The sequence below is a fragment of the Carcharodon carcharias genome, chromosome 10 (assembly GCF_017639515.1).
Source record: "Carcharodon carcharias isolate sCarCar2 chromosome 10, sCarCar2.pri, whole genome shotgun sequence".
Lineage (NCBI taxonomy): Eukaryota > Metazoa > Chordata > Chondrichthyes > Lamniformes > Lamnidae > Carcharodon > Carcharodon carcharias.
In genome coordinates this window covers 70488026-70507096 of record NC_054476.1, presented here as the reverse complement: position 1 = coordinate 70507096, position 19071 = coordinate 70488026, and the positions used below count along the sequence as shown (strand labels likewise).

The 19071-nt window shown below is 41.7% G+C and overlaps 1 protein-coding gene across 1 annotated transcript in view; it reads right to left on the bottom strand.

Annotated features, from left to right (window-relative positions):
- Positions 1–19071, bottom strand: part of cracr2b (calcium release activated channel regulator 2B) — a 164623-nt gene that overhangs the window by 58363 nt on the left and 87189 nt on the right. The window contains exons 7-8 of the mRNA XM_041196657.1: positions 16880–16975; positions 5964–6151 (exon numbers count right to left, since the gene is read on the bottom strand). Of these exons, the coding sequence (XP_041052591.1) occupies positions 5964–6151; positions 16880–16975 (284 nt within the window). The remainder of the gene's footprint in view (positions 1–5963; positions 6152–16879; positions 16976–19071) is intronic.

Genomic DNA, 19071 nt, shown 5'->3' with positions numbered 1-19071 from the left:
TTACGTATACTACGAACAGCAAGGGACTCAACACCGATCCCTGTGGAACACCACTGGACACAGGCATCCAGTCACAAAAACACCCCTCGACCATCACCCTCTGCTTCCTGCCTCTCAGCCAATTCTGGATCCAATTTGCCAAATTGCCTTGGATCCCATGGGCTCTTACCATCGTTTTCAGTCTCATGTGGGACCTTAACAAAAGCCTTGCTGAATTCCAAGTAGACTACATCACTGCATTGCCCTCATCTACACACCTGGTCACCTCTTCGAAAAATTGAATCAAATTGGTCAGACATGACCTCCCCTGAACAAAATCATACTGACTGCCCTTGATTAATCCCTTTCTTTCCAAGTGTAGATTAATTCTGTCCCTCAGAATTGCTTACAATAGTTTCCCCACCACTGAGGTTAAACTGACTGGTCTGTAGTTCCCTGGTTTATCCCTTCCTCCCTTCTTGAATAATGGTACAACACTGGCTATCCTCCAGTCCTCTGGCACCTCTCCTGTAGCCAGAGAGGTATTGAAAATTATTGCCAGCACCCCTGCTATCTCCTTACTTGCCTCCCTCAATAGCGGGATACATTTCATCCGGGCCTGGAAATTTATCTACTTTTAAGCCTGCCAGACCACTTAGAAACTCCTCCCATTCTGTGCTAATTTCTTTAATTATATCACAATCCTTCTGCCTGATTTCCATACCCAAGTCATCCTTCTCACTTGTGAACACCGACACAAAGTACTCATTTAGAACCCTCCTTACATCTTCCGGCTCCACACACAAATTACCACTATGGTCCTTAATGGGCCCTACTCTTTCCCTAGTTATCCTCTTACTCTTAATGTACTTGCAAAATAACTTTGGATTTTCCTTTATTTTACCTGCCAATGTTTCTTCATGCCCCCTTTTTGCTCTCCTAATTTCCTTTTTAAGTTCCCCCCTACACATTCTATACTCCTCTTCCTGCTGTTTTGAGCCCTCTGTATCTGCCATAAGCCTCCCTTTTTCTCTTTATCCAATCCTGTATATCCCTCGACATCCAGGGTTACCTGGATTTGTGGTTCCACCCTTTGTCTTTACTGGAATATGTTGGCCCTGTATTCTCCCTATTTCCTCCTTGAATGAGTCCCACTGCTCTGATGCAGATTTACCTAAAAATAGCTGTTCCCAATCCACTCTGACCAAATCATATCTGATCTTATTAAAATCAGCCTTCCCCCAAATTAGAACTCTGATTTCTGGCCCATCCTTTTCCTTTTCCATAACAACCTTGAATCTAAAGGAGTTAAGATCACAATCTGCAAAATGCTCCCCCACTGATAACTCTACCACTTGCCCGGCTTCATTCCCTAAAATTAAGTCCAAGACCGTCCTCTCTCTTGTAGGACCTTCTACGTAATGGCTTAAAAAGCTCTCCTCGGTGCATTTTAAGAATTCCACTCCCTCTAAACCTATCACACTATGACTAACCCAGTTAATTTTGGGGAAGTTGAAATCCCCCACTATTACTACCCTATTATTTTTATACTTCTCTGAAATTTGCCTACATATCTGCTCTTCTATTTCTCTCTAACTGTTTGGGGGTCTATAGTACACTCCCAGCAATGTGATTGTTCCTTTTTTGTTCTTCAGTTCTACCCATATGGCTTCATTTGAGGCGCTTTCTAAGATGTCATCCCTCCTTACTGCTGTAATTAATTCCTTGATCAATATTGTGACACCCCCTCCTCTTTTACCTCCTTCCCTGTCTCGCCTGAAGACCCTATATCCTGGAACGTTGAGCTGCCAATTCTGCCCCTCTCTCAACCATGTCTCTATGACAGCAATGACATCATACTTCCATGTGTTAATTTGTGCTTTCAACTCATCTGCCTTATTCGCCAGATTCCTTGCATTAAAATAAATACCACCCAACCTTGCAAAGCTCCCTTGTGCCTTAACTGGCTTATAATTTCCATGCCTTCCAGACTCACTTGTTCTCTCTTCTAATTCTGGCTGTGCATCTCCCCCTGCTGAACCTCCTCTCAGGATCCCATCCCCCTGCCAAGTTAGTTTAAACCTTCTCCAACAGCACTAGCAAACCGCCCTGCAAGGATGTTGCTCCTATTCCGGTTCAGGTGCAACCCATCCACCTTGTACAGGTCCCACCGGCCCCCAGAGACAGTCCCAATGTCCCAGAAATCTAAAGCCCTCCTCCTGTACCATCTCTGCAGCCACGCATTTACCTGGACTAACCTCGTATTTCTATACTCACTAGCACGTGGCACTGGAAGTAACCCAGAGATTACTACCTTTGAGGTTGTGTTTTTTAATCTGTTTCCTAGCTCCCTAAATTCTGCTTGCAGGACCTCATCCCTCTTTCTACCTTTGTCATTGGTACCAATATGTACCATGATCTCTTGTCTGTTCACCCTCCCCTTTAGAATGCCCTTCAGCCGTTCAGTGACATCCTTGACCCTGGCACCAGGGAAGCAACATACCATCCTGGAGTCACGTCTATGGCCGCAGAAAGGCCTGTCTGTTCCCCTTACTATCAAATCTCCTACCACTATTGCTCTTCCCCTCTTTGTCCTCCCCACCCCATGCAGCTGAGCCACTCACAATGCCATGAGCGTGGCTGCACTCTCCAGAGGAACCATCACTCCATTTTCCAAACAGAAAAATGCCTCCTGAGCGAGATGCACCCTGGGGATTTCCTGACTATCTGCCTGACATCTTTCTTCTAACTGATGGTCACCCTCTGTCTGCACTTCTGTAAGCTGTGGGATATTATCAGTTCTGATGTCAAAGCCAGTTCCGGTCATTGTGGAGAAAGATGGTCACATGACTTGAGTGACCATTTAAAATCTCTATATGCCTTTGGGAACTGAGAAACCCTGACACTGCTGCTTTAACTTCAACTGCACAAGACTCCAGCAACCTGGCTGAGTAAGCAGTCGGTTACCACCTCTCAACTCCTCAAAACCTGTTTCATTTTAACAGTCTCTCATCAAAACCTGCCAAGTGGTCTTAGCATAGAAAGGCCATTGTGCCGCAGCATAGCTCATTCAAGGATTTACACATTGTTATCTCCTACCAGGAACTCATCAGAACTGAACCCTGCCATAAAGGAGACACCTTCTGGACTTTGACTTCTCAGACTCTGGAAATCACATGAACTAATATTAATTTCTGTGGTTCTTGTATTGTAAAACTTCTTTTTTCTATCCCCCTATATTGTGTGTGTGTGCGTGTTTGGAGCAGGAACTTGTGGACACTTCTCCCTCAGGTCTTTTCTTTTGAATGTGAAATAAACTAAACTTCTGAGTTAACCAAAACGCAAGTTTGCTGTGGATCATCAGTGAATTGGATCACAAAAACCGAGGGATTGGGAAACCATGACATCTCATCCTTTAATAGCAATTCAAACACCTTCTTTTTACAGACAGGTGGTAAGAGGAAATAGGTACAATTTCCCTGTCTCTCCCCTGTCCATAACAGTATTCACAAAAAGATAACTAAACATTACTGTATCAATTACATTCCAAATCATCTCCTATAAATTGTTATTCTTTGACGAGGATGTTCCAAAGGGTCTGGAACTAAAGACAGTTAGTTAATACCACAGCCATGCAAATAGTTATGTTGGTCATAACAGCTGGAATGGTAGTTTAATGTTGCAGTGTAAAGGCTGGATTTACTTTAGAGTGAAGGACAGATGCTAAAAGCAAGTTCAACAAAGTGTTTTAATTCTCTTGATAAAGAAGGACAACCAGTACTGTTGTTAATTCGAGACTTTGTGCATATAATTAATTACAACTGTGCTTATGATGTGATCATTAATGTTTTCCTTAATATGTCGACCATTATTCAGAGTCCTTTCATTATCATTTGGTGGCCTTTCAAAGAATAAATCAGACTCAATTAGCCTTAGAGTGCTCCAGCTCAAGGTTTTATAGATCAGCATCAAGTACAAAACATGAACAGCACTAAAAGCAGATTACTAAATCATTTAATGCATGTCAAACTTAATTCTGTTATTCCAAACTTGTATTCTTTGGGGAAAAGATTGAAACAAGATTAGAGCCAAATACTTAAGATGCAGAATAAATAATGTGGATGGAAGTAGGTCTTTCAATTTAGCTTGTGATTAATTTAGGCAAAGATTCAAAACAGAACTGTTCTCTTATCTCTCATAGGGTAACAGGGTAAATTGTGGAATAGCTCCAACCAGCAATGCTCATTGCTTTATCAATTTTGGAAAGAAAAACATGATTATCTATAACAGTATGTATATTGTTAGATGTGAATTTATTATAATCTCAATCATTGTGTTTCAGCTGGCTGCAGCTGGAACAATAAGATTTTGCCAAGCCTTTTCTTTCTCTTTTTTAAAATTTAATGAAGGATAGTTAGGTAAAACTACAACAAAACATGCTGCACTTTAGCATTCATCAGCCCAGTTCTGGAACCATGAAGTCCTTAGCTTTCTCGTATTCCTTGTCTCCGACAATCCTACAGCTTCACTAGCTTAGTTTTGTCTAGCTACTCCCCTTTGATCCATTTCATCCCCTCTGCTAGTCTCTTCAGCCATTATAGTTTTCTATACTAATACTCTAGACATCCAGATACATGTAAATGCAAAGGGTCATTGCCATAAGGAACAGCTCAGTGTTTAAATTAATGAAGCTGCATACAGCAGGCCAACAGAGTGAAGAATAAAATCTGGAATTTAGATTTTGAGTTATGATGACAATGTGTTTTTTGTAAGGATTTACTCCATCCATGGACAATGTTGGAAAGTTTATTATCAGCTAATGGATTATGAAGATTATAAAGGCCAAGTATAGACAACAGATGATCAAATGATGGTTACTGTTGGAACTGTTATCTCTGGTATGCAACAGGCCAAGATAAGGCAACATAAATTAATTTAGAAGGATGGTTAAGTGATCAATGGAAGCAGGCACTAAAAATTCATAGACGGTTCTAGATGAATTCACGTTTAATCTCTTCATGTGTAGTAAATAAGTGACATTTAAGTGACAGCATAGACACATTTGGCACAGCATTCATTTCAGTTATACTGTTGATCTGCCTGAAGAAAGAATTTCCATATACATTGTACCTCACCATCACATCAAGTTGTCCCAAAGAGCCTCACAAAGAGGTGATTTACTTTTGAAGTGCACCTTAAATACTTAAATGAACCCCAGAAATCAACTTTACAATTCTGTTATATTTTGCAAATTCAACTTTTGTGACCAGATACCTTTAAAGGAGAATCCTGCTTGAAAACCAGCAGGGCCCAAACAAACAGTGGACTGGAGGGGTGGATGAAAATGGATAAAAGTAAAACACTTGCAACTTTCTTTAAGGCAGTTATTTAAAATCTAACCCAAAACCATAGACTATTTTAGTGGATAGTGCCCACGTTTTTCCTTGACAATGATTGGGAATTATCAATTATGTCCAAGAGTCCTTGGGTTGTCAACTCTGAATGGATGTATTCCTGAAGGTTTCATTACATTACCTCCTCTAACCAACTCCCCTGCCACACAATTCCTCACAAAGATCATCCAACATGTCCATCCTCACCAGTTTCCTGTCTTCCCATGTTGAACAAATTTGTGCTAAGCAAAATTTTCATTTCCTAATTGTTTAACTGACAGTCAAAAATCATCTAACCTTTTATTTTCCTATCACTAATAATGCTTGTAATCTAATAAACAAAATTGTTGAAAGAATTTGTCTTCTCTCCGGGTTTGGTCCCAACAATATCCTGAAGAATAGTATTGAATTCCCAAAGATTCCAGGCCAATCCTAGCTGGTCCCTGGATGGCCAACTGAAATGAGGGTTGGGGAAGATACAAGATGCAAGGAAAGTGTAGGAGCTAACCTGAATCCCACTGCAAGTTATACATGACTTAAAAGCATTCGACCTATAGAACACAAGAAGTGAAGTGGCAGTGCCCAGCCTACCTGGCTTTCTGCTGATGGTCATACTGCACCTCATCTTGAAGAAACTGTAGGTTGAATCGCGTAGTCTCCAAGTCCTGCTTAGTCCTATCCAGCTGCTCCTGCAGGTCCTCATTCATCCGCCTCAACTTTTCATTCTGAATCCTAGTTTCTGTGTGTTCACAGTTAAACTCCTCAAGTTGTTGTTCCAACTGTAAACACAGTCAATCAGAGAGGATTCATTGATGCAGCATAATAGAATCATTTTTTAGCGGCCTTTCCTTTCTGGTTTCCCCACCCTACTGAGCTCTTGATCCTTGTCTTACTTGTTGCCAATTTCCCTCTTCCTGATCTACAGAAAATTAAGTTTCTAACTTACTACAGAGGGATCAGTGATCAAACACTGACCCTTCTGGATCTGTGTAGCTCAGCCCTGATCAAGCAGTGTTTTTTCCCAGTCATAACCATTGGAGACCATCTGCGATATATAAAGTCATAACATCTTCCATGGTCAGCAAGCACTGGCTGACAGGTGAATACAATTTGGTTTAAGGAAGGACATAGGGAACAGAGTTTTGGATAACTCCACAAAGCCTGACCACCATCTACAAGGCACAAGTCAGGAGTGTGATGGAATACTCCCCACTTACCTGGATGAGTGCAGCTCCAACAACACTCAAGAAGCTTGATACCATCTAGAACAAAGCAGCCAATTAAACAGCACCCCATTCACCACCTTAAAGATTCACTCCCTCCATCCCCAGTGCACAATGGCAGCTGTATGCATCATAATGAAGGTGTATTGTAGCAACACACCAAGGTGCCTTCAATAGCATCTTCCAGACCCATGACTACTACCATGCAGAAGGACAAGGGCAGCAGGTGCATTGGGAAGGTTTCCTGCAAGCCACACAAGCTCCCCTCAATTTTAAAACTCTCGCCCCTTGTTTGCAAGTCCCTCCATGGCCTGGCTCCTCCCTGTCCCTGTAATCTGCTCCAGTGCCACAACCCGCAGAGATACCAACAGTCAGAGCTAGAATGTCAGCAAGCTGACCTTGTACAAGAGTAGCCTAAGCTCCCACTGAAGCACTCAGACTTCTGACAGAAGCTGCTTATCTGCATGAAGGCTGAGATTTTGGCCATTATAAGAAAGAGATAGGGAGTAAACTGAAACACATCAGGGTGTGTATGATGATGTCAGAATGATAATACAAGTCAGACCAGGCTGAATATAGAAAGTTTAGAGAGGAAGTAAAAAAAGGAAATAAGAGAGGCAAAGAGAAAGGATGAGAAGAGACGGTCAGCTAATATAAAAGGGAATTAGAACCCAAAAAAAATCTTCTGTTTAAATAGTTAAAAAGTGGTGAGAGGAAGAAGAGTAGAACTAATTAGGTAGGGTTACATGAGGTAGTGGGCTCAGTTGAGGTACGAAATGAATACTTTGGCAGCATCTTCTTTGGTAAAGACAGATGCAAAGTCATAGTGAAAGAGGAGGTTGTTGAGCTACTGGAGAGACTAAAAATTAATGAAGAGGGATATTAGAAAGGTTAGCTGTGCTTAAAGTTGCTAAGTTACCAAGAGCAGATCAAATACATCTGAGGGTGCAGTGGGATGGAAGGATGGAAATTGCGGAGGCACTGGCCATAATCTTCCAATCCCCCTTAGAAACAGGGGTGGTGCCAGACTGGCAAATTGCAGATGTTACACCCTTGTTCAAAAAAGTGCCTTAAGATTAAACCCAGTCAGTTTAACCTCTGTGGTGGGAAAGCTTTAAGAAACTATAATCAAGGCCAAAATTAACAGTCACTTGGACAAGTGCCAATTAATTAGAAAGAACCAGCATGGATCTGATAAAGTCAAATTGTGTTCAACTAACTTGACTGAGTTTTTTGATGAGGTAACAGAGGGAGTTTTTGAGAGTAATGCTGTTGATGTGGTTACGTGAACTTCCAAAAGGTGTTTGATAAATTGCCTAACAGGCTTGTTGACAAAATTGAAGCCCATGGAATAAAAAGGGACTGTGGCAGCATGGATGCAAAGTTGGCTGAGTGACAGGAATCAGTAGTGTGAATGACAAAAGGAATGTTAGAGTGGGGTTCCCCAGGGATTGGACTAGGACCACTGCTTTTCTTGATCTATATTAACATAGACTTTGGTGTATAAGTCACAATTTTGAAATCTGCAGGTAACGCAAAATTGGAATTATTGTAAACTGTGAGGAGGATAGAGAAACTTCAAGAGGACATATGCAGACTAGTGAAATGGGTAGACGCATGGCAGATTAAATCTAATGCACAGTATGAAGTGATGCATTTTGACGGGAAGAACGAGAGAAGCAACATAAAATAAAGGGTGCAATTCTAAAGAGGGTGCAGGAACAGGGAGGCCTGAGGGTGCAAATCTTTGAAGATGGCAGGGCAGGTTGAGAAAGTGGTCAATAAAGCATTTAGAATCCTGGGCTTTATAAATAGAGGCATAGAGTACAAAAGCAAGGAAATTATGATGAACCTTTATAAAACACTGGCTTAGCCACATCTGGAGTACTGTTTTCATTTCTGGGTACCACACGTTAGAAAGGATATGAAGGCTTTAGAGAAGGTGCAGAAAAGATTTATGAGAATGGTTTCAAGAATAAGGGACTTCAGTGACTTGGGCAGATTGTGGAAGCTGGGGTTGTTTCCATTGGGAAAGGAATGTTGAAAGGAAATGTGATAGAGGAGTTGAAAATCCTGAGGGATATAGACAAAGTAGATAGAGAAAAATCACCCCCATTGGCAGAAGGGTTAAGAACCATAGGGCACCAATATAAGGTGAATGGCCAAAGAAGCAATGGACATGAGGGAAACCTTTTTTTAAAAAATGCAGGATGTTGTTAGGATATGGGGTGCACCACCCTAGAGCATGGTGGAGGCAGATTCAATTGTGGCTTTCAATAGCGAATTGTTTAACCAGCTGGAGAAAAAGTAAATTCAGACCTACATGGAAAGGGCAGACAAGTGGGACTACCTGAGTTGCTCTTGCAAAGGACCAGCACATACATGACAGGCTGAATGGCCTCTTTTTGTGCTGTAACCACTTACTGTAATGATTCTATGGTTGTGTCCACTGGTTCCATACTGGAAATGATAGGTTCCAAGCTCTGCACAAAGCCCTGTGCCAAGTTGGTGCTAGATTCCTCCGTGCTCCTTCATATTGACTCCAGGCTTTCTGGCAGGTTGCTCAATGCACCAATGACTTTGTTGTGTACATCCATCAGCCTTCTTCTTTAGCTTGGCCCCTTGCAGTCCTCATCCAAGTCCTGTGCAGCATGGCTCGTGCATGACCTCACCCTCTGCCAAACGGGTACCTGCACTGTTCTTGTCCCTAGGCCTGGCTGCAGTCCACTAATTGTGCCTGGTATCTCACCAACGATCCCGCCTCTATGCTATCCTCTAAGATATGCACTGTGTCAGGATTGGTGCTGGTGACTATGACTGAAATCAAGTGACAGTGTGTCTTCATCATCATCGTCTTACTGCTATTCCTCCACTGACTGGGCTTTGTGGATAATTGAAAGGAGAGGGGGATAAATGTTAGGTTGTGGTGAGGGGAGGTGGGAAATTAAAAGAGATGCATGCTTATACCATCTGTAACTTGAAAATCAGAGGAGATTGTGGGATGAGGGAGAAGTGGGATGTGAGGAGGAGAATTAGGAAGGCATACACCCTCATTAAATAATTCAGTCCTGCTGTTGTACACAGTCCCAACAATGGGCTCTTCCTATAATGGTCAGTACTGTTTCCTTCATGGAGCCTAAGACATGGAGGTGCACCTCTTTTCCCTCTGGTTAGCTCCTGCTGCCTTCGGGTTGTGCACCACTTTGTCCTGCCAAAGAGAGGGATGCATGTCAGTGAGTATTGTGCAATACATTCGGTGAAGTGACTGTCATGGTTGACCAGCTGGCAGTGTGTGCAAGCTTTGAGGTTTGTAACAGTACCAGATGTGTGAGGGTGGGTTGAAGCTGTGCATGCTAGGTACGAGGTGTGAATGAAGGAGATTGTTGGCAAGTGAGGTATAGGGGTGTGTTGAATTGAGGATTGTGTGAGGCTAGTGGTGCAATTGGTAGGATAAGGCATTTGAAAACACATTCACTGACTTTGACCATTTTGTGGGAGGCCATTGAACTTCTTACAGCACTGCATCTAGGTCCTCTGAGCTAAGCTTCTAGCATTGACCTCTGTGCTCTCCCATGCTCAGAGATTGTTGTTTGTTTTACAGTCCTGTTGTAAGTGATTTCATTGCTTCGGATATCACAATACACCTCCCTTTTAAGAGATGCAGGCTAGCTTAAGCAGTGCAGGTTATCTTTAAGTAATGCTAGCAAGTAGCAAAATTGGGCCCTTTGCTGATGTGTACAGCTATTGAATAGCATGACTATTGCTGGCCGCATGCAACAATTATCATTATGAGCAGACAGCACAAAGTTGGCATGCTGCCTGCATTACATTGAATAGGCATGGATTAATCACAAACCACATGCCGATTTTCAGGGCTATTCAGTTTAGGCTTACTTAGTCTTCTGTAATGATTTCTCTGGTCAGTAACTTGCCACTCATGTCAATACTTGGCTAATAGCAGTATCCTTGAAAGAACACAAGGAAAGATGTCCATTTGGAATATGAATGCACATCTCCATTGTCTCACAATTTTCACACCATTTAACAGTTCAGCTTTATTATCCCTCAAACCATCACAAATACAGTAGGACAGTTATAAGTAAACAACTTCATAGACTTAAATTATAAAGTAGTTAGATGCTATTTATTGCAAATTAAATATTTGCAAAGTGTAGCTTTAGCTTTTGATTTCTAAGCATTTGTTTTCATGGAAGTTTCTCCCATCTCACTCTTGGTCTCACAAATCAGGCCATTTCATACTTGATTGCTCCTTCAGTCAGAAAGGCTGCAGCACCTTTTCTGATTATTTCACAGTACCCTCATACTGTGACGCTGTTGCACTTTCAATTGTCTAAACAGATAATTAAGGGAGAAGATCTTCCTAACTTTAAGCAGCTAACAGGCGTATTATTCTTCCTTCTCCTCAAGCTTTACTCCTTCCTATCTGGAGGGTGTTGGTTTTCCCTGGTGTATAATTCCATAGGTGTAAGTTGCCTTATGGTGCCTTGCACAAATGACCACTCTTCTCAGTATGGGTAATGCAAAACCTTTTGGACCTTGAGATGGCACCACAGACTTCAAGGCCGATCCAATCTAATCCTAACAGTATTCATTGGAATAAAAGCAAAATACTGTGGATGCTGGAGATCTGAAACAAAAGCAGAAAGTGCTGGAAACTCGGCAGATTCTAAAAAAGAGTCATATCGGAGTCAAAATATTAACTCTCTCCAGTATTCATTGCATCCCTGAGTGAATTTCCCTCTCCCACAGAGGCTCCTATAACACTTTAACTGAGATCAGTTCATCTAACAACAACTCGCATTTATATTTAGTTCCTTCAACATAGTAAAACATCTCAAAGTGCTTCATAGGATTGACAATTAAACAAAATTTGACATCTATCCACACAAAGAGATATTAGGGAAAAGTGACCAAGAGCTTGGTCAAAAGGTGGGTTTTAAGAATTGTCTTAAAAGAGGAGAGAGAAGTGGAGAGATGGAAAGGTTTAGGGAGTATGTTTCCTACGTAGAACATAGCAAGTAAACCCAAGACTTTTGGATTCTGTAAAATTCAGTTGGATACTAATAACTGTATTTAACCATTGCGAGCTTGAGTAATTTTAAAATCAATGGTCATTTCCTCAGGCCCCAATTAATGAGTCTATGAGTCTATAATTCAGGAAGCAAATGTGCTGCCAGTTGTTATAATCATTTAGACTGAGATTTGTTACTTACATAGAACATAAGAACTAGGAGAAGGAGTAGGCAATTCAGCCCCTCGAGCCTGCCCCGCATTCATTACGATCATGGCTGATCACATTTCGGCCTCAACTCCAATTTCCCGCCCTCTCCCCATTATCTTTCAACCCATTACTAATTAAAAATCTGTCTATCTCCTCAAATTTATTCAGCATCCCAGCATCCATTGCACTCTGAGGTAGTGAAGTCCACAGATTCATGAGCCTTTGAGAAAATAATTCCTCCTCATCTCTGAGTTAAATCTACCACCCCTTAGCCTAAAACTATGGCCTCTCATTCTAGAATGCCCCAGAAGTGGAAACATCTGCTCCACGTCTACTTTGTTTACCCCCTTTAGCATCTTATATACCTCAACTAGGTCTCCTCTCATCCTTATAAACTCTAGCATATATAGGCCTAAACTGCTCAATCTCTCTTCATAAGACAAGCCCCGCATCTCTGGAATCAATCTAGTGAACCTCCTCTGAACCGCCTCCAGTGCAATTACATCCTTCCTCAAGGGGACCAAAACTGTGCACAGTACTCCAGGTGTGGTCTCAACAATGCCTTGTACAGTTGTAGCAATACTTCCATATTTTTATACTCTATTCCTTTAGTAATAAATGCCAACATTCCATTTGCCTTCCTTATTATCTAGTATACCTGCAATCTAGCTTTCAGCGATTCATGCACGAGGACACCCAGATCCCTCTGCACTGAAGCATTCTGAAACTTCTATAAAGATTCAATTTGTCGTCAGTAGTGCAATTCATATTGTATCAAACATCAGAGATCTAAACTCAAACAATCTCCACGGTTTTATTCATTTGTTTGCATCACTACCTCCAGCAGTCCTAGATATCAATCTATAGGTTGCTTGCGAAAACATATGAGGATCATCCAAGTATATAATAGTATCCATTCCTTATTAAATTATTACATTACTGGTGTCTCCATATGAGTTACTGTGACCAAGAATTATGACAGCCTGAGACACTAGCAGTGACATGCCTGCTACAGAGGTGACAGGGCAGGTGTCTGTAAGAATATTGATATACTTTACATGGCTTTTGCTTTTAAAATATTGTAGAAAAGATTTGTTTAAATCATGTTCTCCAAAAGCCCTTCTCAAAACCACTGATAAAAAAAGCTTTGGAAACACAGGCTTTTATCAGAGCAGGGCTTTCATGAGTGCATAAATCAGAGGATTGTATACATCAGACGATAGTTTAAAGACCAATAAATAAGAAGGAGCACTGTGGCATAACAAGTGTATGAATGAGGCCTCTCACTTCTGTTTAGTAAACTATTTGAAACAAAGGCATAGCTGTAAACCATGAGGTGGTATTCAGCAGGAAGTGAACCATCAACTAAAATGGAATCTGACAGATGTCGGGAAAGATTAAGGAAAGAATACTGCATTGCAAATCCTGGGAGGCAGAGAAAAGCCACCTTCACAATTTCTCATTACATGTAGGCACAGTAAGTTTTGGGCAGAGGGCTAACATTGCTATCCTTCATGCTTGGTCGGGTGTTTAATATGAACGATTTAGTGTGTTTAAGATGAATGATTTGTTGGTACAAAATAAGAAAGTGAATTATTAGTCGTTAAATCACAACATCTTTCCTCAACCAGTTTTGCTTTGTAGTTTTCTTACTGCTAAATGCACATCTTACCTCATGTTTTACAGCTAGCATTTGTTTCAAATAAAGATGAAAGACCTCATTCATATTTTGCATATGTTGGAATCTGTTAAAAAGTTAAAGAAAGTCTCCAAAAGCAGAAAGGAAGATTGAAATATTTACTAACAGGGAAGAGACAGCTTTAGACATATTTCCTCCAACATTATGAAAAGCCCATTCCACAGAGGAATATTGCTTTTCAAGAATACTTAAAATTTACTATTTTTACTGGAACAAAATGTTATTTTCTGAATCTGGCCTCAAGCAATTGATCCTCCACTTCGGCTGCACCCTCCCTCCATCACACAGAAACATTAGATGCATCAACTAGGCCTTGCACCTAGATACTCTCAGGCTTAACTCACTGGTAGCAGTGCTATTGAGCATTACCCAAAGAGAAAGAAAATAATACATTCCTCGGTGATCTACTCCTAGCAAAATCACAATTAAAGTCTTGCCTTCATTATTCTCTCAGCTACAGCAGTGCTGATCAACTCCACAAAAGCAGTTTCTCTTCTGTTTCATGGTGTATCCATTGTACCTAATATCGAACTGTACAATAATAAAAGCATCTCTTTGCAATCAGAACTGAATATCAAGTCTTTCAGTCATGCCCCAAATGCTCTCTAAATGTTTGGAAGATGGACTGAGAAAAATCTAACAAGGCAAAGCCAGACTTAAATAGTTAAGTTGCTTTATTATATACACCTCTTGCTTGACTTAAACAAAACTACTCTCTTTTTTTTTAAATTTATTCTTTCACGGGGTGTGGGCATCGCTGGCTAGGCCAGCATTTATCGCCATTACCCAATTACCCTTGAGAAGGTGGTTGTGAGCCGCCTTCTTGAACCACCACAGTCCATGTTGTGTAGGTACACCCACAGTGCTGTTAGGATGGGAGTTCCAGGACTGACCCAGTGACAGTGAAGGAACAGCAATGTAGTACCAGGTTAGAAAGTGTGTGGCTTGGAGGAGAACTTGCAGGCGGTGGTGCCCCCATGCTTCGGCTGCCCTTGTTCTTCTAGGTGGTTGAGGTCGTGGGTTCGGAAGGTGTTCTCGAAGAAGCTTTGGTGAGTTGCTGCAGTGCATCTTGTAAATGGCATTCTCGAGTGTTGTTAGAGATGCACTAATTCAGGCAAGTGGAGAGTATTCCACCACACTACTGACTTGAGCTTTGTAGATGGTGGACAGGCTTTGAAGAGTCAGGAGGAGAGTTAAGCTCTGCAGGATTCCCAGTCTCTGACCAGCTCTTATAGCCACAGTATTTATATGGCTGGTCCAGTTCAGTTTCTGGTCAATGGTAACACTCAAGGTGTTGACAGAGGAGGTTTCAGTGATGGTAATGCCATTAAATGTCAAGGGAAGATGATTAGATTCTTTCTTGTTGGAGATGGTTGTCACCCGGCACTTGTGTGGCGCAAATGGTACATGCCAGTTATCAACCCAAGTCTGAATGTTGTCCAGGTCTTTAAGCATATGTACACGGACTGCTTCAGTATCTAAGGAGGCGCAATTGATGCTGAATATTGCACAGTAAGCAGCAAATGTACCACTTCTGACCTTACAATGGAGGGAATGTCATTGATGAAGCAACTAAAGATGGTTGGGTCTAGGACACTACCCTGAGGAACTCCTGCAGTGATTTCCTGGGACTAAGATGGTTGACCTCCAACAACCACAACCATCTTCCTTTGTGCTAAGTATGACTCCAACCAGTGGAAAATTTTCCCCCTGATTCCCATTGATTTCAGTTTTGCTAGGGCTCCTTGAAGCCACACTCGGTCAAATACAGCCTTGATGTCAAGGGCAGTCACTCTCGCCTCACCTCTGGAGTTCAGCTCTTTTGTCCATGTTTGCACCGAGGCTGGAACGAGGTCAGGAGCTGAATGGCCCTGGCAGAAGACATGCTGAGCGTAAATGAGCAGATTATTGCTAAACAAGTGCCATTTGAAGGCACTGCTGATGACACCTTCCTGATGACACTTTACTGATAATCGAGAGTAAACTTATGGAGTGGTAACTGGCCAGGTTGGATTTGTCCTGTTTTTTGTGTACAAGACATAGCTGGGCAATTTTCCACACAGCTGGGTAGATGCGAGTGTTGGAACTGTACTCGAACAGCTTGGCTAGGCGCATGGCTAAATCTGGAGCACAAGTGTTCAGTAATATTGCCGGAATGCGGTCAGGGCCCATAGCCTTTGCAGTATCCACTGCCTTCAGCTGTTTCCTGGTATCGCGTGGAGTGAATCGAATTGCCTAAAGACTGGCATCTGTGATGCTGGGGTCCTCCTAAGGAGGCCAAGATGGATCACTCACTCAGTACTTCTAGCTGAATATTGTTTTAATGTTTCAGCCTTAACTTTTGCACTGCTGTGCTGGGCTCCTCCATCATTGAGGATGGGGACATTTGTGGAGCCTCCTCCTCCAGTGAGTTGTTTAATTTCCACCACCATTCACGACTGGATGTGGCAGGACTGCAGAGCTTAGATCTGATCCGTTGGTTGTGGAATCGCTTAGCTCTGTCTATCACTTGCTGCTTCCACTGTTTGGCACGCAAGTAGTTCTGCATTGTAGCTTCACCAGATTGACACCTCATTTTTAGGTATGCCTGGTTTTGTTCCTGGCATGCCCCCCTGCACTATTGTTTGGACCAAGGTTGATCCCCCAGCTTGATGGTTATGGTAGTGGGGTTTATGCCAGGCTAGGAGGTTACAGATTGTGGTTGAATACAATCCTGCTGCTGATGATGGCCCACAGCACCTCATGGATGCCCAGCTGCTAGATTTGTCAAAATCCATCACATCTAGCATGGTGGTAGTGTACAGAACACAATGGAGGGCATCCTCAATGTGAAGACAGACTTCGTCTCCACAAGGATTGTGCAGTGGTCACTCGTCCCGATTCTGTCATGTAGAGAAAGCTTGCCCTCAAAGCTGATTGACTGTCTGCCTATGTCTATGCCTCTTTTTGTATCTCTTACAGTTTATAACCAGGATGAAAGGCTTGCAACATCACCTATTGAGCACCAGCGACAAAAGAGTTCAGCCAAATGGGCATCAGGTACTTACTGTAATAAGCTAACAAATGATAAATTGTTTACTGTCTTTGCAGAACAATTTTAACATTTAGCCCAGTTAACATTGTAATTATCTTTCATCTAGGTACACTTGTTAAGAAAAAATACTTGTTATTACACTTTATTTTAAATTACAACATCTTAATCGGGGCTCTCTGCTTCTCTCTCACCCCTCATCACAACAAAATTCTTTCAATAAAACAACTGTCAAAAGAAATCCCAAAATGGGAAACAGACTAACCAATAAGTTGAAAGGACTCGTGAACCTTCACATAAGCCACATCATACCTTCTTCTGCTTTAGAATGATATTTTCTAAGTCCTGCTCCTTACTCTTCAGTTCTCTCTGCAGTTGATGGTTTCGGTCACTATGCTTCCACATATCCTGTGAATATAGCAAAAGCGAGTTGATTAAAATGCTGCAATGTAGTAGGTAGCCTTTCTTTAACATCCTCCGATAAATCTGAGCTAGTTAAAATAGTCTGACCTTGCTTGGAGTAGCCATATTTTTAGATCAAATCCAGGGACACAGCCCAACAATCGCCCATATTATCTGAGGCTGCGGAACACGTTCTGATCCAGCTCCTGGGACATCCATGCTGCCTGGTTCCACTCACTGTCCATCAGTCCTGTTACCAACGGCGATGGCACTTGGACACTTTTGCTCTGGGGTCACTTTCTCTTCAAACAAAGTTCACAGGAAAAGCTTGCAAAACCTAGGGATGATCTATGGATTTGATGCAATGTGTCGAGTATGCACATTGGTCACAGTGCGCAACCTCTCCATAAATTGAAATGCCTTTCTTCTGACTGAGGGGAGATTAGCATCCCTCCTGCCATTCGGAGCACTCCCTGCCACACAGCCCCACCCACTCTATTGACTAACCGCTAGGCAGCTCGGGGTCATGGTTTCAAATTTGAACCTGTGTGGTCGTCAATTGTTAGCATTTGGGGCTGAGTTTTGTTAACCGAAGTCTCTTCCAGGAAAGTTGTTCACCCATACAGGAACACAATACCTCGTCTGGGGACTGAACCTGGCAAACACAGATGCATGGTCAGCCTACCCTTGGTTGACCTGCTGTGCTATGGTTCACTTGGTCTCTGCTCACGGCCAGTTAGGCTCCAAGATAACCATCCCCTCTTTCTCCAGTCCAATGGTAACATTCCACCTTTGAATCAGAAGGTTATGGGTTTAATCTCCATTTCAGAGACTTGAACAGGTAAGCTAGGCTGATAATTCAATGCAATACTGAGATAATATGAAGTAACATATTTTCAGAAGCAACATTAAACCAATATTCTGGTGGCTCTCTCAGTGGATGTCAAATGTCCCATGGCATTACTTGAAGAAAAGTTTTCCCATTACCCCAACCAACATTTATCCTTCAACTAACATCATCAGAAAATTTTCTAATCATGTTAATGAAAAAGGAAGAACTTGAATTTCTATATCATCTTTTACAATCTTAGGGCTTCCCAAAGTGCTTTCACAGCCAATAAAGTATTTTTGAAGTGTGTGTTGGAAACACCACAACCAATTTATGCACAGTAAGGTTCCACAAGCAGCAATGAGATAAATGACTAAGTTATCTGTTTTACTAATGCTGGTTGAGGGATTAATACTAGCTAGGCCACCAGGGGCAACTCCCTGGTCTTTTTCGAATAGTACCATGGAATTTTTTATGTTCACGTGGCAGGGAAGATGGGGGCCTCAGTTGAATCCAAAAGACGGCACCTTCAATAATCCAACACTCATTCAGTGTTGCACTGTCCCGTCAGCTTATATTATATTCTCAGGTCTCTAGAGTGAGGAATGAAGCAACAAACCTTTTGAGTTTTTCCTCCTTTATATCTATTCCATTGTAAAGGCTTTGTTTATTTTCAAAATTCAAAGGCTTGTTTTGTTTTTAAAAAAATAGCAAGAAAATACTGCGAAAATACTTCTCTCCATCACTCATGTACGTGTCAACAGTTAGGAACTTTTATTTCTCGAATGCATAAAGTTTAAGCTAACTCCTCATGAAGAAAACAAGGGGAGATAACAGCTTGAATTTATAACGCCTTTAAAATAATAAAATGTTTCAAGGCCAGTGAATTAGTTGATCAATGCGATCTCTCTATTCGAACACATCCCTGCACCACCCACCTACCCCCCTACCCAATTTGTCCACCTCCATCCCACTACCCACCATACAATACTCTCTGTACCACAGTATCTATCTCACTCAGTCCAAAATATTTCTTTAATTTATAGAACATAAAAAAAACCGACAAGAAGGGATGCAATCATTATGCTATTTTTTCCTATTCTATCGCACAGATTCTCTCACTTGGAAAAATAACGTTCACTATAAGTTTTCACTCAAAGCTTTTGAAATGTATCCTATGATTTTTCAAAACTATTCAAAGGAAATTTACTGAATAGAAAGCATTAGAGGCTAAAGAAAAATATTCCCATCATTACAGTTGACTGAATATTAA